Raw genomic sequence first — 23,634 nt, 5'->3', positions numbered from 1 at the left:
GCTCTCCAGCCCTCATTTTCACTCATGATGGAAAAGAAAACTCATCTAGTTGTTTCAAGGTAGCCCCTTCTTCTTCCATTTGGAAACCTGATCACTTTCAGGAGAATTGCTCCGTTAAATCAGGTTTAAACATGCTATTCTCTGTAAGCACCACTCTTTCCTCTCTAAGCGCCTCACTCTCTTCCCTCCCATCTTCAGTAAAGATTACAGAGGAGCAAAGGGAGCTGCCACTGCCCCATGCCCGTTGGAGATGCATTTGGACAACAGGTCTTCCTTCAAGGATCTCCCTGACTTTTGCTTGCTGACCTCATGCCTTCCACTCCTACTTGCTTTGTCTTTAAAGGTTCGTTTAGTTAATTATGTGTCTGTGTCTGTGTGGAGAGTGTGTGCGAAGCTCAAGAGGGTATCAAATGGTCTGAAGTTGGAATGACGGGTGGCTGTGAGTCACCTCATGTGGGTGCTGGGAACAGAACCTCCAAAGAGCAATACACCGAACTGCTGAGCCGTCCCTCCAGCCCCATGACTGCAGTCACTGAGAATTCATCCCCTCTCTGATGCTGATGTCCTCCCATGTCTGCCTGCAGTTGTCTGAGTCTTCTCCTGACCCTGTTAGCTGGTCATTTGCCCTTACCCCAAGGCTGTGCAGAAACTCTGGTTTCCTTGCACATGCAGAGCATTGTTCTGCCTTCAGGCACTGTGAACATTATTTAAGATCTACTTTCTGCCTGAGCATCAATCCCTCTACCATTTCTGCTCCCATGCCTGGATTGACATCCATCCTCTCCCAGAAGGCATGACACAGAGCATCCTGTCTCTCACCTTCCTGTCCTTTAGCCCACTTGCTGGACTCCTCTCCCCTGTCTGTGAATTCCAATTTAAGCAGCATAGCAGAGTGGCCATGTATTTCTTTTTTCTTCCCACACAAAGAAGAAACCCAAAGTTGGATCTAGAGATGTGCCCTATATTTAAGCCTCTCAGCTAAGGTTGTACCTCAGACCAAGTCTGAACGTGGAGTCGTTGGATCACTGTGTGTGGAAGAGGTCCTGGGTTCTTGAGTGGTTGAAAGGCATCACTGCCTTCCTCCCATCTACAAATGGAAATAACCACAAGTTTACCTTGAGTTCTCTTGCACAGGAGTCGTTATAGGCTTTGCCCTGTGGCCATGGGCCATCTTTGGTCTGTAAAGAGGATTTGAAGGATTTATAAAATACTTCTCTCTCTGGTGCCTGGCTCAAGTCCTTGAGACCCTTTTGAGATGGCCGTTTTAAAAATGAGTCTCAGATGTTGGCTTTGCAATCACATCAGGCAATCTCCTTCGATCCCTTCCATCCCTGCTCTGACGTCTTTACTGTTTCAAGGTTGTGGCTGCCTCCAGATGGCAAGGCAAATGCAGGAGAAGCCCACACACACCTTTCAAAATAATTGCTGTATCATTCTACTCAAGCCACTTCCTTAAAAATGGCATGAGCAAGGCCGGCCTGAGCCAGGGTCTAACCTGGGTCTTATTCAGACTCTGAATACAATTGCTCTCATCTTACTATTCTTGGGTGCACAGTGAGCTGATGCTGATACATACTTAAAAGTTGGTAAAGTTCGTGGCATTTACTGAAGACTTCACCAAGTCATTATCTCTTGTGCCTTAGTGGTTGAATAAGTCTCTCTCTCTCTCTCTCTCTCTCTCTCTCTCTCTCTCTCTCTCTCTCTCTCGCTCTGTGTGTGTGTGTGTGTATGTGTGTGTGTGTGTGTGTGTGTGGTGTGTCTGGGAGGTGCCTATGTGTGGAGGGCAGAGGTAAACTTTAGTTGTCACTCCTCAGGTGCTATCCATATTGTTTGTTTGTTTGTTTGTTTGTTTGTTTGTTTGTGACAGGATCTCTCATTGGCTGCAAACTCACTGTGCCCTAGGGGTCCATCTGTGTTTTCCTCCTTGATGCTGGAATTACAAGCATATGTCACCACACCCAACTGTTTTTCCCTTTTAATCTGAATTCTTGGGATAAAATTTAAGTTCATGTGCTTGCAAGATGAGCATTTGAGTGTGCCGTCTCCTCAGTCCCAGTTGTACCTCTCTTAGAAATATCTGTTAGATGCTATGGTTGAGTCCAGTGACTCTACTTGTAGTAGATACGAGGAGCTTGAGGCTGAATTTGTGGTTGAGTTAGTAGCTCTTTATCACTGTGAGAAAACACCCAAGCAAAACAACTTCGAAGAGGTCAGGTTTATTTTGGCATTCAGCTTCGTAAAGTTGGCTGACTCAATTGATAACTAGCTTTGAGATGAGACATGGCTGGATAAATGTTTTGGAAACTGTAAGTTTTTTTATACATATCAGTAAAACAAGTTAATCACACACTTAAATATATATGTGTGTGTGTGTGTATGTATGTATGTATACACACACACACACACACACACACACACACACACACACACAACTTAGGCTGGAGAGATGGTGCTGAAGTTAAAATATGTACTGTTTGGCTACAGGACCAAAGTTCAGTTCCCAGTTCTCACATAGGTCTGCTCACAAACACCTATAACTCCAAATCCATGGGACATGATGCCCTCTTCTGGACGCTGCAGGCACCTGCGTGTGCACACACACCTCTTCCCCACCCCCAGGGCTATAAGAAGTTCTGATAGCTGATAATGCAATAACAGATCACTTCTTAGAACACACCGTGTTTTTACAAAAATACTCTTCAAAGACCTATCAGCAAATCAGCTCCTCAAAGACTAAATCGAATGCAATTAGCAAAGAACAAATGTATCATGGTGAGAAAATGGCTCCTAGGAAAGGTCTTGCTGGAGAGGTTGGAGATGGTCTTTGTTTCAATGAAACAGGCCTGAGCAGAAATCATCAACCAAGGAAACAAGGATTGGAAACTGACAACTTCAATCCCCACTGGCGGTGTGGGTTGTTCCCCCCTCCATCTGTGAAAAATCACACTGGAGGAGAGAGATGAACCTTTCCCTTTGTCCCCCCACAAACAAAGACTCTTAACACCCAGGCAGCCAGCTCCCCATTGGTTGAAAGGAAGTGGTTCCAAGGTGAATTATCTCCCCAGCAACAAATGCGAAAAATGCTCCCTCCATTGAACCGCAAAGCTCTGGCCTTTGGGGCCGATATGTGAGATATGTCTGTGCCGGATGCAGAGTTTGATTTTTTTTAAAAGGCAGGAGCACTAACCCTTTCGGTATTTATATGTGTAGCACAGACAAATGGAACTCTGAGTATTAAATTACTCTCCCGTGCAAGCTAAGACTCTTCAAGCCTGCCAACTCCTTCCCCAAAATGATATTTTTAGTGTTTAGCAGCCGCAAGTTCCCAAAATAAATTTCAGAATGGGACCTCTTGGTCCATGCAGTGGGAGCACTCTTAACTGCTGTTGGTTTTAGCTTATCTGGTTGGGGAGGCAGTAATGTACCGAGGAGTAGAGTAGAGGGGAGTCTGCCACCACCGGGTAGCTCCAGGATCCTCACTGCTTGATCATCTCTTATTATTACCTCTCCTGAAGTTTGGGTCTGAAATATTCCCTGAGCCCTGGGTATTAAAGGCCTGCTCCCCCAAGAAATGGTAATGAGAAATAGTGGGACCTTGAAGGAGTGGCTTCTGGGAGCTGGAGGGTTAGATAGATGGCTCATTGGTCCTGTAAGTTGACATTTGGAATTAACATAAACAGTCAGTAGGTTGCTTTCTGTGTAAGTATAAGGGTCTCAGTTCAAGCTCCACAACCGTATAAAATGCCTGGTAGAATCACTTGTAATCCCAGCGCTGGGAAGGTAGAGCCAGGAGGATCCTTGGGCTCACTAACCAGCTGGCTTAGCCTACTTGGTGAGCTATAGTCTAGGGAGAGACCCTGTCTCAAAAAACAAACAAACAGACAACAAAATGAAACAAAACAAAACAAACACCAAGGTAAAGGGCTAGGAACTTGAATTCAGTTCCTAGCACCCGTGTGGCAGGTTGGAGCCACCCATAATTCCAGTCTTAGGGGATCCGATGCTCTCTTCTGGCTTCTGTAGGATTCAGGTACGCATATGGTGTACAAACATACATGTGGGCAAAACACTTACATAGTAAAAATAAGTAAATAAAAATGATTAAAAAGAAAAAGAAAAGAAGTAGACTCTGAGAAGATGGATTACTTGGTTAAAATACTTCTCCTTTCAGCATGAAGCTATGAGGACCTGAATCCCCCTGAGAACAGATGTAAAATTGTCATACCTTGGGGCGGGAGAGATGCCATTGGTGAAGAGTACATATTACTCTTATAGAGGACTGAGGTTCAATTCATAGCACCCAGCAACCATCAGTAATTACAGTTCCAGAGAACCTTAGTCCCTCTTCTGGCCTCTGCAAGCACCAGGTACACATATGTGGTACACAGTTGTACATGCAAACAAAATATTATTGCACATTTAAAAAAAATCTTTTAAAAATACTTTTAAGTGCCAGGTGTTGTGGTGCACACTCAAGATCCCAGCACTGGGCAGCTGAGACAAGTGGATCTCTGGGCCCCCTAGTCAATCTTGCCTGCTCGTCCAGGTCCAAGCACTTGCAGGGACACACACACACACACACACACACACACACACACACACACACACACACACAGGGTGGGGGGACATGAAAGAATTATAGGTTATTGGGGATGTCTTGAAGGGAGAGAGGGATAGTCCCCTTTCCTGTCTTTCTGCCCCTCTGGCCAGGAGAGTTTTTCTCTGCTATATGTACCCTGCCCTTGTTATTCAGTGCAGCGCCTCCTGCTGAAGCTGGCTGGCCAGGTGGTGGCTCAGCACACAAAGGAGCTTTACAGCAAAGCTAATAACCTGAGTTCCATCCTGGGAAGTCACATGGTGGAAGGAGAGAACTGGTTCCTGAAAGTGGTCCCCTGACCCCAATAATAATAACAACAATAACAATAATAAATGGTGAGAAAGCAACTGAACTATTTAATATGGATTGGAATCTTTTAAGCCACAATGAACCTTCTTTTCTTTGTAAGTGAATCTCTGGTGTTTTGCTATGGCAATGGAAAGCTAGCTAAGCACAGTATCTGAGTGTCAGTTCCCTCTGGTGGGAAATGGACTTAATGACATCTCTAAAGTAGTGTAACTGAGGGTTATAAATCTCCTAAAAGTAGAGAGGTTCCCAGTAAAGGGCTTTGCTGGACTAAGCAACTGTTGCAGACAGATCTTCCCGCTCCTCTGTTCTAGCCCCTGCTAGCCTTAGCAATCAGCTTCTGGAAGCGAAGGGCAGCATCCCCTCATGGACCTCACTCGGCTTATGGGGAAGCACATAAGGAATAAATGGAGCATGATATCATGCACTGTAGTAAGTGGGATGTCAATGACCAAGATACCCATTGCCAAAGAAGTTGACAGAGTTGTACCTCAGTTCTGTGCATTGAGGATTGGCCCTAGGACCCTGCCACAGTTACCCAAATCCAATATGCTCAAGTGTCTTATGTAGACAATGTGGTGTCCCCACAAAGCCTACATCGTCCTAGGCCATTAATCATCTCAACACTGAAATCCTCAGCAGGATGTCAGTGTGCAAGTTGGCATTATGATGTTAGGGAATAAGGGTAAGAAGAGGAATCCAGATATATTGAGCACAGATGCAATTCCGTTTTCAAGTATTTCCAGTTGGTGGTTGGTTGAATCTATGGGTGTAAAACCTATGAGCAGAGGGCTGACAGTACTAGCTATAGAAAGAACCGGGCTGACTATACTCTAGAATAAGAGTTGCTGAAGCTAATGCTGAGACATTGAGACGTCTTTGTAGATGCTGTGGATTGAATCCAGGGCCTTACGTAGTTACGTAAGTGAACCACCATGTGGTCATGCCACCAACCCTTCACTGGGGGATTCGAAACAGGAGCTCTACTGCTGCTCACACACACCCATAACTCCACAATGGGGCATCCTAAGCAGATGATCTACCACTAACCTGCAGCTCCAGAACCTCACTGGGGGACTCTAGGCAGGAACTCCACTAATAAGTCTCTGCCAGCTGTTTACTATAGGAGTGTACTAGTGACTTATCTCATTGCTGTGACAAACCACAAGACAAAAGCTACTAAAGGAAGGTTTTGTTTTTGTCTTGTAGTTTGAAAGATACAGTCTATCATGGTGTGGAAGTCAAAGCAGCAAAAATTGGAGGTCACATAGCATTTAAATTTAGTCCAGGACCCCAGCCTATTGGATGGTGACACCTATATTCAGGGTGGGTCTTCCCACCTGTGGTAGTTTGAATGTAATTGACCTCCATAAGATCATAGGGTGGTACTATTAAGAGGTGAGGCATTGTTGAACTAGGTATGGCCTTGTTGGAGGAAGTGTGCCACTGTTAGGCAGGCTTTGAGGTCTCCTGTGCTTATGTTATGCCTAGTTCAGTTCACTTCCTGTTGCCTGTGGATCAAGATATAGCTCTTCCTTCACTCTCATCTCCTTCTCAAGCTCCATGTCTGCCTGCACACTGTCATGCCACATCATGATGATAATGGACTAAGCCTCTAAAACTGTAAGCCAGCCCCAATTAAATGTTTTTCTTTGTAAGAGTTGCCATGGCCATAGTGTCTCATCGCAGCAATAGAAACCCTAAGACAACACCTCAGAGAACCTGCCCAGAGGATTGTCTCTAAAGTGATCCCTTCAAGTTAATAATCAACATTATTCATCTTGGGTTGAAGGTGCTCTTTTGGCCCATGTTTTAGAAGGATTCGTTCCTTCCTTCTATCGTGGCTGGAAAAACATGGAGTTCATGGATGGAGTTTGGGATGGACATTCTTACATTATAGTCGACCAGAAATCAGAGGCTGGAAGTAGGGTTTGAAGTAGGACCTTCAAAGCACACCCCTTTAGTGACCTACTTCCTTCAACTAGGTCCCACCCCCTAAAGGTTCTCTCAGACAGCCTGTGGGGAATATTTTAGATTCAAACCACAGGAGACGTGGAAGCAAATGGCATCAGGCTCTTAGTCAAACCTGTGAAAGGGCCAGCATGAAAACCCAGAAAGCTTTATGCCTCTGAATGGGAGTCCTCATGGCTACCACCCATTGCTGGCTGACTCTCCCTTCCCTCCTCTCTCTCTGTCAGCTGGACTACTTATGTGTGGTGCATATATTTTGTGTAATAACAACAATAAAACTGATTGTTTTTCGTTTCCGTTCTTCGTCTCTGTAATGGAGCTATTAGGACATTGGCAGATCCCCTTAATATGATTATCATTTTTGAATGATTTTGAGTTGGAATGTTTGTGCTAATGGTAGTAATTGCAGTTGCGTTTGAATAATGAGGCTGCGTTCAAGGACCCCCTCATCCCCAGAGTGTTATTGACTACAGCTCACATGGCTGAACAGGTGGCATGGATGCCCACAGTGGAAGTGAGGTCACACTTTGTTCGCAGTTCACCAATGGTGAGGATGTGGCTAGCTCACCTGCCACCAGGCACAGCAGGTCTCATTGTGTCAGGCAGCAGCTTCTTGCCAGGGAACTGTTTCTCCCATGGAAAGGACAGATGATCGTTTAAAGTCCAGCTATATGGTCCCAGAATAGCAAGCAGTTATGCCCTGGGCTTAGCAGCAAGGCTGGTTGGCTCAGCCTGAACTCATTAAAGTAGCCTAGGCTAGATGTGAATTAACTATAGAGCTGAGGGTACATATGATGTGCCCTAGACTGGCCTTAAGTTCACCATGTAGCTCAAGAAATCCTTGAACTCCCTATGTGACCCAGGTTGACCTTGAGCTCACTGTGTAGCCCAAGATAACCTTGAATTCATAAACATTTCTGCCTCCACCTCCCTCCTGCTGGAATTATAGATATATACACCACTAGGCCCAGCTCTACTATGTGTTTAGCCAGGAATCTGACCTGTTCCTAGCATTGTGAGGTACCCCCAGATCCCTGGGTTTACATTTGTTTCAAAGTGATCCTGCACCCTGGGACCTCATCCTAGGGCTCCTTTCAGCCTCTTCTCTCCACAATCTCTGATAGACTCCTTGACACTGTGGCAGATTTGGAACACAACCTCTTCACAAGATACCATCAGCAGTAGTGTGGCTCTTTGTTCTCCATCAGGGCCAGATTCCCAATCCTTGTCTCTAAGTTGTGATGAAGTACCCAGGATGCAGATGGACAGGACAGGCTTCATGTGGTCTCCTGAGGACTCACACCCGTCTGGAGAGCTGTCTTCCCTTAGTCGTGTTCCAATGAGGAGGCATCCAGATTACATAAGAACTTTTCTGGAGTGGTGTCTCAGATATCCATAGATATAAATACCTTCCTCTGTGAGTGTTCTCCCTTCTTAAGACACCAACTTCCAAGTCTAGTGTCTCCAGATAAAACATGGATACTGAATGCTTTGGATTTTGAACTCTATGCTAGTTATTTTCCCCATTGCTGTGACCAAATACCTGATGAAAGTGACTTAGGAAAGGAAGGGTTTGTTTTGGCTCACAGTTTGAAGGCACAAAGTCCATCGTGGCATTTGGAGCCCAGGGCTGCTGGTCACACAGTCAGGAAGCAGAGATAATGCTGATGCTCACTTTGCTCTCTCCTTTTTATTCAGTCCAGGACACCACCCCATGGGCTGGTACCACCCTCCACTTGTGGAGGACTTTCCTCCTTAGTTAAATCTCTCCAGAAACTCCTCAGAAGCACATCCTAAGTGTGTCTCCTAGGTGATTCCAAACCCAGCAAGTTAACATTGAAGATTAACTATCACATATTCTCTGATTTGCCTTCATACTTCAAGTTCAGTCAGCCCCTTCTGCTTCCTGGGGTAGAGCAGATTAAAGTCACTGCTCACACTGAAATTCATTGACAGCCTCTGAACTTCCATGGACTCACTCCACTGGCATGGGAATGCAATGAGAACCACTTTCCATGTGGTAGACATCACACCTGTCCTGAGACCAGTCTTTACCCTGTTTACCGGGGATCCAGAATATACGTAGGTGCTTGTACCCCCTGTTCTTCTGCAGCTAAAAGGCAGCCTTATGAAGAGATGGAGACTGGGGGCTCCAAGAGTACTAACGCAGAAATCCCTATGCACCTTATGATAAATGTCTGCAAAAAGAAGACATCGCCTGCCTACATGTTGACAGTCTTGCTTCTTTCTCCCATAGGACACCAGCCATGATTGGCTGCTCATTTGTGGTCAACAGGAAATTCTTTGGTGAAATTGGTCTGCTGGACCCTGGGATGGATGTGTACGGAGGAGAGAATATTGAGCTCGGAATCAAGGTGGGTAATTTGGCATCCCTTCCTCCTGATTTGTGATGTGAACTTCGTCCTTGAGGTATGTTCAAAGCTTTTTTATACCTATCAAGCCAGATTCATTTATCCCAGCCCATTCTGGAGGAGATATTTAAGCAGAGACATCAACACTTCTTAAGTGTGTTTTGACGTGGGCTTTCCTTCTCTGAGGACTGACTGGTGTATCTCATCTCTTAGTGACCTGCTCTGGATGTTAAGTAAAGAGTCTGGTGCTTTTTTTTGTGCTTAATTTCTTCTTAGAAACTAAGTAGTCTCTTGAATTGAAATTTCTCTCCAGAGTATTTTGATGGTATTATGGTTAATTTTAATTGTCAACCTGACACAACCTAGAATCATCTGGGAAGAGTCTGCTTGAGGAATTTTCTAGATAAGGTTGGCCTGTGGGCTTGTCTATTGAGGATTGTCTCCAATTGTTGATGGATGAAGGAAGACACAGTCTCTTGTGAAAGGCACTATTGCTTAGGAAAGGGATTCTGAACAGTGTAAGAGGGCTGAAAGCAAGCAAGGAAGAAAGGGTGTATTTGTCCCCTCTCTGCTCTGGACTGTGGATGTGGTGTGACCAGCTGCTTAAATTCTTGACTTGACTTTCCCCAAATAATGGACATAACCTGGAATTGTAAACCAAATAAACCCTGCCTTCTCAGTACTGATTTTGGTCAAGGTATTTGTCACAGCAGCAGAAATGAAACTAGAACAACTCTCTTCCTTAGTCCCCTGAGACAGGGTCCCTCCCTGAAGCTACAGCTTGACTAGGCCAGCAATCCCCATCAGTTCTCCTGTCTTTACTCTGTGTAGTGCTGGGTTACAGCAACGGCCAGCTTTCTACACAGGTGTTAGGGATTTAAACTCAGACCTTCATGCTTGCACAAGCAGTCTTACCTACTGATCCATGCTTCCAAAGCCTCTTCATTTTTCCTTGAAGACAAGAATGATTTGAACATCTCTCTATACTCTGATAACAGTGCCAATGAAGGGTAAAAGGTGACAGCAGGAAAGTGTGAAGCACTGTCCTTGCAGAAGTAGATGTGTATCTGGAGGGATCACCAGGGACAAGAGGGGACCACCATATTTGAGGCTAATTCAGGTTGTTCAGTGACCCCAAAGCTTGTCACTAAAATTCGTTAGAGTGATGCTCCTCTGCCCACAAACACAGACATATTTCCTTTCCCTGTTCCCCTTTTCTTTATTGGATGATTTTGCTGAGCTGTATATTTTAAAGCTGTTCAGTTTGTGATGTTTTGATAGATGTACAGTGTGAAATGATCAGTACCATCAAGCTAATTAACATACATGCATCTGTGTAGTTGCTGCTAGGGAGAAATGAATTTAAGATCTGATCTCTTAGATCAGTGGTTCTCAAACTTGCTGATGCTATGATCCTTTAATACAGTTTCTCATACTGTGAAGACCCCCAATCATAACATTATTTTCATTGCTACTACATAACTGTAATTTTGTTACTGCTATAAATCATCTGTGTTCCCAGATGGTCCTAGGCAACACCTGTGAAAGGGTCATTTGACCCTCAAGAGGATCATGACTCAAGGGTTGAGAAGCATTGTCTTAGAAAACTAAGAGAGTTTTGCTTGTTTGTGGCACTTGGGATAGAACCCAGGACCTTTGTATGTCAGGCAAGTTTGTTGCCAATCATTAAACTTTTTTGGTGTATGTGTAATGGACATACATAGCAATATATACATAAACAAATACATATTTCCTTTCTTAAATTATGCATTCAGGTATTTTTCTACTTTTCATGCATGTGTGTAGTATACATGTTTTGTGTGCATGTGCGCATAGAGACCCCAGGATCATGTATGGAATCATCTTCTATCACTCTTCCACCTTATCCATAGAGGCAGGGTCTCCCAATCAAACCTAGAGCTCACCAATATGAAGAGTATTACTCACTAGCTTGCTCTCTGGATCCTCTGCCTCCTTCCGCAGCTAGCATTACAGATGGTCCTCCATGCCCACCTGGCATTTACATGGGTTTCTGGGAATCTGAACCACAATCCTCGAGCTGTGAGCCAGGCTTATGTCAGGTATTTCATCACAGCAACAAGTAGGTGATATACCAGGGCTTCCCTTTAAGTGAGAGAAATGTGTGCACATTGCTTTGTTTTATAGGTTATTATATTCCTGGTTTATACAGCATGGAGCAAAATCTGGCTAAATAATAAATGTACTATTAAGAAATCAATTCCCATTCAACCAGGTCTGATAGTACATGCCTGTCATCCTGGTGCTTGGAAGATGACGAGTTCAAGGGAAACATGGGCTACAGGGAGAGCTTATGTTGGAAAGGGGAAAGGGCATGAAACAGAAAGGGAGGGAAGAAAGGGAGAAATAGGGAAAGGAGGGAAAAAGAAAGGAAGGAAGAAAAAAGAGAAGAAGAGAGAGGGAAGGAAAGGGAGAAAAAGTAGTGAATTTTCCATCTATACATAAATACAATTTTCACCCATTGTAAACATCCACTTATGTATATAATTTCACCTATAAAAATGACATAGAGGGCTGGAAAGATGGCACCATGGGTAAAGGTGTATACCTTGAGCCTGACAACCTCCAGAATCCACCCAGTAGGATCCACACAGAATAGCTCCCGCAAGTTGTCCTCTAACCACCACATGTGTGCTGTGGCATGTGCATACCTCGGAAATAAACAAATGCACTTAAAAAAGGGAAATAGCATAGATCCCCAGGCCAGTGGGGTGTTTTGGTGTCTGATTCCCTATGCATTCTATACTTTACAGAAATGTTTGGTATGTGAACACTGTCTTTTACTGGTGGGTTTTTTTTTTTTTTTCACCAGGAGACAGGTCCTTCTGAGATCTTTCTAAGAATCTTATGAAATCATCTGTTCCCTCTTAATTCCATCCTCAATGTGTAAGAGATCTCAGCACAGGAAGTTTTCCTATGGTTGAGAAAGATTAAAAAAAAAAAGCTTTCATGTAAAGCAGCCAGCTGTCTAGGACCAAAACAATCCATGGAGTGACAGGGTCAGAGGCAACCAGAACCATAAACTGCTCAGGACTAGAAAAGGAAATGAGATTAGAACTTAAGAGTTTGGATGTTTTTCTGGGTAATGTTAATCAGAAACTACTGATGGAGCATATGACAATAGCATATAAATCCTCTTCTTCTTGTATGTGTACATGTGTATATATTGTAAATGTGTATATGTTGTATGTATGTGTGTGTATCTTTGTATGTCCCTGTGTGTGTGCATATGTGTCCCTGTGTGCATTCATGCATTTGTGTGTGTGTGTGTGTGTGTGTGTGTGTGTGTGTGTGTGTGTGTACCTGTGTGCCTGTGTGTCTGTGTGTGTGTGTGTAGAGGTCAGAGGACAGGAGTTGGTTCTCTCCTTCCACCCCATGAGGTTCTGGGAATAGAACTCAGATTATTAGGCTTGGAGGCAAGCCTTTACCTACTGAATGTGAATGAACCATCTCACCAGCTCAAATATCCATATCTTAAGAGAAAAAAGATCTCTAGAAAAGAAGAGATAAATTACTTTTAAACAAGGTGAAATCCGATGCTACTTGGTTTTCCCACTATATTAGTTTCCAAAGACAAGATCTAGTGGATCCTGAACCCATACAATACAGGAGTATCACTGAGCCTTGTTCTGCAGCTGTCTCTAAGGGGGGGGGGGAGACAGAGAAAAACAGTCACTTTCAGATTACTAAAAAATAGAAGTTTACTACCTCATTTTCCTTTGTTCATGAAACCTAAAGAACCCTCTCAAACAGCACCACTAGCTGGGGACTTTGGGTTCACTCTCATAGACATTTGGCAGAGAATTCATATTCAAACCACCGTGTTTGTGTTTGTGTGTGTGTGTGTGTTTGCATATATGGATAGGTGTGTAATATAGATACACACAGTGTATATATGCCTGGTGTGTACCTGTAATACATACCCACCCACCAAACAACCCTGCCTCAAGAGAATTTCCAAAACAAGGGGAGATGGAGATCATTTGTAAATAAAATGTGTCCTCTTAGGTAGAATGTCTACAATTCTGTAGAGTTAGATTTTATTATTTATTTTTTATTGTGTGTATGTGGGCAAACCGTGTGAGTTGTGATGCATGTGTGGAAGTCAGAAGACAACTTGCAGGAGATGGTTCTCTAAGGTCATCAGCCTTGGCAGCAAGTGCCATTACCTGCTAAGTCCTCACACTGGCCCTTAAAGTTGAATTCTATACCAGTTGGGTTTCCTTACGGATTGACTGTATCTTGGTTACTTTGTTAATTTTCTTCTATCCCTTTAAGATAAATTGTGAAACGAAGAATTTATATTTGAGTTCATTTCCTTTCTTTTTTTCTTCCTTTTTTTTTGTTTTTTGTTTTGTTTGTTTGTTTTGTTTTGTTTTTCAAGACGGAGTTTCTCTGTGTAGCCTTGGCTGTCCTAGAACTCCCCCTGTAGACCAGGCTGGTCTCAAACTCACAGAAATCCAACTATCTCTGCTTCCCAGGTGTTGGCATTAAAAGGTGTGGGCCACCACCACCAGATCATTTACTTCCTTCCTCCCTTTTTTAGTAATTTTTATTTATTCAGTTAATTTCTATGTGTGTTGGTATTTGGGCTGTGTGTCTGTCTGTGTGAGGGAGTCAGATCCCCTGGAACTGGACTTGTAGACAGTTTGGAGCTGCCATGAGGGTGCCGGGAATTGAACCCAGGTTCTTTGGGAGAACAGCCAGGGCTCTTATCCACTGTCCCATTTCTCTATCCCCCATTTCCTTTCTTTTAATTCAACAGTTTCTTAGGGAAATTTCAAACACACTAAAAAGAAAAGAAAAATAGAACAATATAATGAATCCAAATGCATGAATTACTCAAGTTAAATGAATGTCAACATTTTGCTATGTAACACGAATAGATAAATGACCCAGAGACTGATATTGGGATTCAAGCTTCAAGCTGAATATCAGAAAAGCAAACCAGCTGGCCACTAGCTTCTTACCTCTACCTCAGTCTGAATGGCCTGGTCCTGTCTCCACAAGCTCTCACCATGCCTCAAACTGTAAACTTCCCTCAGCATGGCTGGAGAATGAATGCCTCTCTGAGACCTTGCATCTGTTTTATATACTTTCCTAATATCGGGATGAGGGTGTGAGCTATAATTCTCTTTTAGACTGATTCACTCTTGTGTAGATCTGGGGGGGCCTTGAACTCACAGAGATCTGTCTACCTCTTTTTCCTGAATCCTAGGATTAAAGGTGTGTACCACCTCCTTCTAGCTTCTGGCTACTGGGATTAAAGGTGTGTGCCTGGCTTCTATGGCTTCTGACTGACTTTGCTTCCTGAATCCCCACTCAAGCTTTAATACATCATAAATAATATATCACTACAGCTATGTGTAGTGATACCTTTTTCTTTTCTTCTAGTAACTTCCTGGTGTTTTAAAAGCAAATTCCCAGACATGAACCTAAAACTACTTTTGGCTCTGCAAACATATAAAGACTTTCTTAAAACATAATAGACTTTATGTAACATGACACTTAACACAATTTAGTATTCACATTTTCACAAAAATATTTCTCAAAATGCTGTCACATTTTCTCAAAAAGCACATTGTTTTAGCACTTGGTTTGTTCAAATAAGACTTCAAACAAAGTCTGCCTACACATCACACTTGCTTGATGTCTCTTAAGTATCTTTCAATCTCTTTCCCATATGATCACATTGTTCACTTTTTTGAAGATTTATTTTGTTATTTTTAATCATGGGTTTGTATGAGGATGCATGCATATGAGTGCAGGTGCCTGTGGAGGCCAGAAGAGGGCATTAGTCCCCTGGATCTGGAGTTAGGGTTGGTTGTAAGATACCAGCATGTATGCTAGGAACGAATCTTGAATCCTCTGTTTATCCACTGAGTCATCTCTCTAGCTCCATTATCTTTCTCTTTTTAAAGAAGCAGTCATTTGTCTCATGAAGTTTTGCACTCCATTCCCCTTGGCGTCTTTAACTGGTAACTCTAATCTCTACTGTCTGTAAATCATAAGACAGTAAATCATAAGAAAGATGTTTGCTGTTTCTGTTTCTGCTTCTCCATCTCCTTTACATCAACTAAATCAACTAAAAAACTCTACCCCTGAGCCATATTCCAAGTAATAAGATGCAGAAAGTTGATTCTGGCCATTCTTTCCATCTCTCCCTCCCATTCTTTCTACTTGCTTCCTTTACTTCCTTTCTGCATCCCGGCCTCCTTCCTTCCCATCCTCACTTTGTTCTTGTCTTAGTCTCTGTTCTATTGCTCTGAAGAGCTATCATGATCATAGCAGCTCTTTAAAAGAAAGCAAACCATCTCATTGGGACTGGCTTACAGTTTTAGTGGTTTCGTTCATCATCATCATGGCAGGGAGCATAGCAGCATACAGGCAAACATGGTGTTGGAGAAATAACTGAGACTTATACAAGCTGGCTGCAAGAAGAGAGCCCCTGAACCTGGCTTGGGTTTTGAAACCTCAAACCCCACCCTGTTGAGGAAATTCTTTCAGTCAGTAGTCTTTGAGGGACAGGCCCCTTTGGGGGTGGGGGGGCTCAGAGGGCGGGAACAAGCGCCAGCTCTTTGGGGTTGTGGTTGGCTGATGGCAGCATCCTGAGGCTAAGGGCAGAAGACCTCGGCGGTTCTCTACCTGGCTATGTCATTTGTGAGTGATTCCCCCAATAAATACCTGACTTCCCTTTACTCTGGGTTCTTGCGGACTCCCTAAATACATCTTCACCACCCTTCGTGACACACTTCCTCCAACAAGGCCACACCCACTCCAACAAGCCACACCTCCTAACCCTTCTGAAGTAGTGAGCCACTCCTTGAGAGAACCTAGGGCATTCTTACTCAGACCACCACAGTCCTTTCCTCCCTGCCTGCTTTCTCTTGTCCCTCTCTCCCTCCTTCTCTCCTTCCCATACCCTATGTTCCTTTTCACCCTACCCCCTGCCTTCCTTTCTTACTCCTTCGTCTTCTCTCTCCCTCCTTCCTTCACTTCCGTTTCTTCCTTCCCCTCTCTCTCCCCTCCTCTCCCTCCCTCCTTTGCCAGCAAACCGTAGATGGTGCTTTGCTCTTCCTGCCACACACATCAGTAGAGCTAGCACAATTCCTGTTGTCCTGTTTTAGTGCTGCTAAGATTGAGTGCTGTTAAAAACAAAGATTCAATGCTGGACTCAGGTGTTGTCAGCTTGCCTGGTCCATTATAAAATTCCCCATCAACCTTTCATCTAATTAACGGTGTCAGCAGCGCCAGCATCTTCCCCTACATCCATTATTTCATTAGGGCCTGGGAAATGGTGATTTTCTGTTTTAACAATCTGCATCCATTCTGCATTTCTAAGCTGTAACTCTTCATCAGAAAGCTTTCCTCTTCAGCTGTTAGGGTAGCTGAAACCCACACTTCAAGCCAGGAAAGCTTGGTAAATGCTAGTTCCTTCTTTATACTTAAACATTTTTAGAAAGATATTGGTGCCATGGCAACTTCTAAAGTTGACCAAAGAGGTCATTTTATTTCCCTGGTAGTATAGTGTCAAAAAAATTTAAATATACTTTCTGTGTGTTTAAATCCATTATAGTCATTTTCCCATCCTATATGTATTTTTATGAAGGCATAATTTAATATAATAAAACCATGTGACTGTCAGTCATAAGTAGAAAGTTCCCACATTTGCATAAACCTCTACAATCATCTCCCAAAGTGACATTGAACATAATATGCCTGGGAAGAGCCTCCTTTGGCTCATTAGTTCCTTCTGCTTCCCCAGACCCTTCCATCTAGGCTGCAATGTTCTGATACTCTGTGCCACTGGTGAGTGGAAAAGACACCAGAACTCTATGAAAATGGCATCAGAGTGTTTAGACTGTTTTGTGGCTAGCTACATGCAACTAAAGTTGAATTTATGAGATTCTTCCATGTTGTTGTAGTGTAAACCAACAGCGTTCTCTCTCTCTGTCTCTCTATCTCTGTCTGTCTGTCTCTTTCTGACAGGCTCTCATTTTGTAGATGAGGCTAGCCTTAAATGCACAGAAACCTACCTGCCTCTGCTTCCTGAGTGCTAGGATTAAAGGGGTACAGCATACACCCAGCTTTGTTCTGTTTTTTGGGGTTTTTTTTTATTTTTTTTATTTTTTGGTATTTAGAGTCAGTTCTCTCTTTTCACATTTATGTGGGTTTGAGGGATTAAACACTGAACCATCTCCACAGCCCCTAGGTGGCTCCTTCTTTGAATTGTTGAGAAGAAAATATTTCATTTTAGGAATACAAAGTGGGCATTTGTTTGCAGTTCCCTGCTGAAGAGTGGTCGGGTTATTTCCAGTTGCAATTATTATGAGGATTCCCCTAAAACTCCCTTTTTCTGGATGCATGTTTTGTTCCTGCTAAAGTAAAGTCCTGGGGATTGAGTAACTGGGGTGCTAAGAAGATGCCTGTTGTATGTAAGAAGCCATCAAACTAGTCTTCTAGGTTTGCAGTTTTTAAGGCAAACATGGCGATGCATTCCTTGCAACCCCACCACTCAGGAGTCGGGGCAAGAAGATCAGTGGGGCTTGCCTGCTACCCAGCCTAGCCTAGTGAGTGGCCTCCAGGCCAGTGAGACACCGCCTCAAACAGAGAACAAGGTGGATGGCGCCCGAGGAGTGACTCCTGATGTTGACCCCTCTGGCCTCCACATGTAGGCATGCACACAGGAACAGACATGCCTGAGTGCAAGCATGTAGAAGTTCCATAGATGAGCACTAACCCTGGGGCACTTCACAGACAGTACAGGTTCTTGTGCTTCTGAGACACCCATGACTTCAGGCACCATTGATTGATCTCATATTACAGATGGCAACAGTGGGGTGGACAGATATCAAGTAATTGTCCAAGAAGACTCAGAACCCAACTCAGAGTTCCATGATGCTTCGCATAAACTGGTTGAAATACTCATCTTTTCACTGTTGGGGCATCACTGCTGATACATAATGATGTCATCTAGTACTGTGGTTCTCCACCTGTGGGTCATGACCCCTTTGGTGGGGTCACATATAAGATATCCTGCATATCACATATTTACATCATGATTCATAACTGTAGCAAAATCGCAATCATGAAGTAGCAACAGAATAATTTTGGGGGCACGGGGGCCGGTCACCAGAACATGAGGAACTGTATTGAAAGGTCGCAGCATGAGGAAGGTACAGAACCACGGGTCTAGTTGGTACTCAGGGTTGGATACAAATGGGAGTGTTTTAAGAGATATATTTTTAATAGATAGGCTGTTGGCCATCTGCCATATCCATGCATGGTTTCAGAGGCTTGGACCTGACAAGGGTGGTGAGGAAACGAAGAAATGACTGACAAACAGAAAAGCTGGGGTCTGGTGACTGGGCTGTCTACTGGAGAAACTGCAGTACCCTGGAAACTCACCCATGCTTTGTGTAGAGTTGAACAGGGAGGCAGGTTCTTACATGCAGGTAAACAAGGAGGTGGAGCTTATGCTATACAGCTGAGCAAGGAGGCAGGTCTAGCTAGCCTCAGTGGACACTGTCTCTTGTAGGGAGCAGTCTTCAGGCTGTGAATAACTGGGGAGAGAAAGCGACTGTGGACATTTTCTGCACATGCTCACATGCTGTCAACATCCACACACTGACCAGAATAGCAGGCTTCACCGTGTCCCACTGAACCTCACCCCTGGGGAAGAGGCTTTGCTTGACTGGGCTGATGCCAGGTCAGCAACTGACATTCACTCAGGATTTAACTCTCTCAAGACTTCCTCCATTCCTACAACAATCTTTCTGTACATACACTGGCATGTACCATGCTCCCCGCCACACACACAGTTCATGCCACTCTCTTGTATATGAGAACTGTAGTTATGTAATAAACAAAAATGTGTTTGAGATGGCATGAAATTGGATTTCCTCATCCATAAATTGTGTGATGTTTATGTCTAAGCTATAGTTCAAGAAACAGAACTGCTCTGTTGATATTTTTATAAATGGCGTCTAATGTATTTCTATTAAGAGGAGATACATTTGCTCTGCCAGAATGTGTTATCATAATAGCCACACCATTTACTCTACTGCTGGAAAATGATGGGGGTTATTCTGTTTGGAATTTCACTCGCCCACTCCCCGGCCTGGCAGATTAGATCATAAATGATCGCTGACGTCTGTGAGTTATTTTATAAGAAGCATCCATCTATTTTTACAACTCCAGAAACCCTGTCACTCTTATTCATCTCCCTGGAAATAAAGCAATAATTTGATTCCCTGTAAACGTGAACTTGAATTTATACCATTCTCTCCACTCAAGACTTCAATGACAGGGGGAGAGATTTATACCTGTGTTACTGGGCCAGGATTCTAGAAGGTGGTATCCTGGTGTGTTTCCTACCATTTTTCACTATTTTCCTAGAAAAATCAGAAATGCTACTTGGAGTGTTACTGTTCTGTTTTGGATAAAGCTGTTTTACTTTCTGTTAGTGTAAGCATGTCAAATAACCACACTCTTCCCTGCAGCCCCCTGTCTACTGGAGAGTATGTACCTACAAAAATGCTGTGGGTGGTGGGGTGAGCTCTCATGCCAGGGGACTTCTAATCCAACTGTTTAAAATTCCAGCCCTTCTTCAGCAAAACAGGCCAAAGTGTCCAAACATCCTCTTGGGTATTTGATATCTCTCAGGAAAGCTAACCGCATCCATCTCTGGCATTCCATCTCTTGGCCCAGGGAGAAGTTCTTGTATGAGAAATATGTTTCCTCCTTTCTTTGCTTCCTGACACACTAAGAGGGAAGATGTCTGTCATGTTGTGAACATGAAATGTCTCCCACAGGCTCATGTCTTTGAACACTTGGTCACCAGCTGGTGACATTATCTGGAAAGTTGTGGGACCTTTAGGACAAGGTCACTGGGGGCAAGCCTTGGAAGTGATCTGCTTCCCTGGACACCACCTAAGCAGTCTTCCTAGACCACTAAAATGTGAGCAGACCCAGTCAGACACCCCTGCCGCCATGGTGGACTGAAGTGGAAGCCATGAGCCTTTCTTCCTTTACAGTGCCATGTCAGGTATTTTGTCACAGTGAGAAGAGAAGCCACACGTATGGTGCCCATGTCATCTGCCTAAGGTCCTGAAGGAGATGAAGGCTGTTTGTGCTTAGAATGGTCTCCCCATATCATATTAGTCAGTTAAAGTCCTAGTACTCTTTTTACTCTTTAAATTGTGGGACAGAGTCTCAGTAGGTAGCCCAGGTTGGCCTTGAACTCACTGTGTAACTCAGGCTTACCTTGAACTCATGTAGCCCAGGATGGTCTATGTCTCTTTAGTGGCTAGAGTGGCAGGCAGCCACTAGACCTGGCTTGTTCCTCTTCTTGAACCAAGCCCCCTACCCCTTAAATTGTGATCATGATAACATCTCATGGATCCATGGTCTAATAAAGATCATGTGACTCCCCATGTCTTTGTGTCTCCTCTTCTGTGGTGGTTAGAATGAGAAATGTACCCCCATAGGCTCATGTATTTGAACACTTGTTCTCCAGCAGATGGCACTGTTTACAAAGGTTATAGAGTCTTTAGGAGGTGCAACCTTGCTGGAGGATATACATTACTAGGGATGTGCTTTGAGAAGCATTTATAGCCTCACCCCACTTCCTGTTCTGTCTCTCTGCTTCCTGTGTGTGTATGAAAATGTGATCAACCAGCTTCCTGTTGGCTGTCATGCCATGCCTTCTCCATCGTGATGGACTCTAACCCTATGAAATGAATAGCCAAAACAAACCCTTCCTTTTTTAAATTGCTTTTGGTTATGGCATCACAACACAGTAACAGGAAAGGAAACGAATACATCTTCTCATCAGGGTGCCAGTCTTACTAAATGACCTCCTGTTAACTTGATTACAGCTGCAAAGACCAGTTCCAAATAAAGTTACACGCACAGCTCTCAGAGGTAGGATGTCATATTGTCATCTAGACATCACAACGCAACCCCTAGGTACTATTTCCTGTCTGAACTGATGCTCAGGGAGAAAATGATTGCATGTATGGGTGGAGTGTGACACAGCTGCCACTGGGACATGTAATAATTTGAAGCTCATCTTGTCTGTACCCTGACTGGTGCTAACCTCCAGGAGGGGTACCTCACCTACTCCAGTCTGGGTGCAGACTTCTTTCTGCTCCCCAAGCTCTTCTAGAGTATCTGTTAATATACTAGGTCTTGAAATAGTCTGACAGCTTTAGAGCATCCTACATCTTGCCCTGCTCTGCCTTGAGGAAGTTCCCTTCCGTACTCTGAGGTCAGATACAGCTTCCTTATTCATAAGATGCTTACACACTGGAAAAAAACTCCTCTGTGAGTGTGCTGTGTCTTTCCTCAGCAACAAGAAAGTATGTCATGAACACACCATACTCAGCTCTGTCAACTTGACAGCCTAGTGTTATCTGAGAAGGGAATCTCAGCTGAGGATACCAGATGAGGTTGGTCTGCTACTGTGTCTCTGACAGATTGTCTTGAATGATAATTGATGTAGGAGGGCCCAGTCCACTGTGAGCAGCAACATACCTATGTAGGTGGTCCTGGGCTGTGTAAGAAAGGTGGCTCTACTCATTAGTCTGAGACCTGAATTAGTCAGAGGTATTTGACATCATAATGATGGCAATCTGGCTGGAGGCTGGACATTAAGTAATTAAATCCACAGATAGTAACACATAGGGGAAAATTTTCCAAAGGAAGATTACTGAGTGTTTGGGGAAAGAACATTAGTTTGGGGAAGGGGGGTTGGAAGCTCAAGAGATGGCCCAGCAGTTAAGAGTGTATATGGCTTCCCAGAACCCACTTTGGGACTTCTCAACCACCTGTAACTCCAGATTCAAGGATCCAGTGCCCTTTTCTGGCCACCTTGGGCGCAGAGCTCATGAGCATGACAACACATAGACTTCCCATGCATGCACCAAATAAGAAACTCAATCTTAAAAGTAAAAGAATGAAATGATAAGAATGGGTGTTTAGGCCATTGGTGGTCTTATGACCTCACGATATTGAAGAACAAACTGGAAGGGAGAAGAAACTATCTGGGGCGGGGCTGATTGCAACCCCTGTACATCTCTTTCTTAGAGTGACTGCAGGGGGCAGGAGTGGGCTTGGCTGAGCAGCCTTAGATAGATTTTTCCAGTCAACCCATGCCAGGCTGGTTCAGCCAGCTCTTTTCACACTTGGTTAGCAAATCCATATGTTGTTGACTTCCCCTGGGGCTAGTCTCCAGAGTTCCTCCTCAGCCTAAACTGGTGATCTTTCCAGGAAGGAATTTTAGGTCCTTCCCTTTAAGAACTTAGACTATTTTCCCCACCCAAACTATATATCCACAAAAAGGAATGATGCGATTTTATGTTATACTTTTAAAAATATTGCCATCTTTTCAGACTCCAAGTTTTTAGCTATTTTTATCCCTACACTGCTGCAGAAAGAGTTTGGTTTCAGGTCTGAAATGCCTATTGCCACATTAGTGGAGCCCAGGCCCTTCCCAGCATGCACTTCAAAACAATTTGACCCTGCTTTGCTGGCCAGTGGTAACCTGGGAAGGCTCCAAAGTTGTGTCTTTGATGTTTTCTCTTTGAAAAAAAACTTTCTGTGATGTGTGGCTATTGGAGCATTTCAAATTTGGAATGGAATTGTTATAAGTGTGCATGCACGCTCGTGTGTGTGTGTGTGTGCGCGCGCGCGCGTGTGTGTGCGCGTGTGCATGTTTGTAAGTGCAGGCATTTGCATACCATAACTTGTATATGGAGGTCACAGACAACCTCTGGTCTCTTTCTTCACCTTCCAAAGGATTTCATATTGTTCAGTGATGAGCACACCAGGCTCTCTAGTCCTCCAGCTTCTGGAGATTTTCCTGTGCACCTTCTCTCTCCAGAGATTTTCCTGTGCACCTCCTCTCTTACTGGCAGTAATAGTGCTGTGTTTGTATACTTCAAGTACAGTGTCTGGATCCACATGGGCCCTAGGAATTTAAATGCAGGTTTTGATGCTTATGTGGCAAGCGCTTTACCCATTGAGCCAGCTCCCCGGCCCCAAGAATGGAATCATGACTGTGGAATATACAATGTTGGTGTCTTCCTAGATGTACCACATGCTCCCATTTCCCCTCTCTCTTCTCCCTTCTCCCCTGCCCCATTTGAATCTGTATTGCAGGGGAGATCATAATGAGACCATTTGTAGGTCCATGGTTCTTACAATGGTAGAGTTCTGTTGGAAGGCACCAGGTTACTATCTTATACCCAATGAGATACCCATGGCCCTTGTCAGCCAGCCAGAGCTTGAACCTCAACAGTAACAAGACATTTGCCATTTTCTCTTCAGTCAGTGGACAGCCCACAT

The 23,634-nt window shown here is 43.9% G+C and overlaps 1 protein-coding gene across 1 annotated transcript in view; it reads left to right on the top strand.

The window, feature by feature from the left end:
* The window catches only part of Galnt17 (polypeptide N-acetylgalactosaminyltransferase 17), a 384,262-nt gene that overhangs the window by 299,012 nt on the left and 61,616 nt on the right, over positions 1-23,634 (top strand). The window contains exon 6 of the mRNA XM_051204994.1: positions 9,132-9,249. Within this exon, the coding sequence (XP_051060951.1) occupies positions 9,132-9,249 (118 nt within the window). The remainder of the gene's footprint in view (positions 1-9,131; positions 9,250-23,634) is intronic.

This window comes from Phodopus roborovskii, unplaced genomic scaffold (genome assembly GCF_943737965.1).
Source record: "Phodopus roborovskii unplaced genomic scaffold, PHOROB, whole genome shotgun sequence".
NCBI lineage: Eukaryota > Metazoa > Chordata > Mammalia > Rodentia > Cricetidae > Phodopus > Phodopus roborovskii.
The sequence above is the reverse complement of the archived record's forward strand: the minus strand, read 5'-3'. Positions and strand labels throughout refer to the sequence as shown.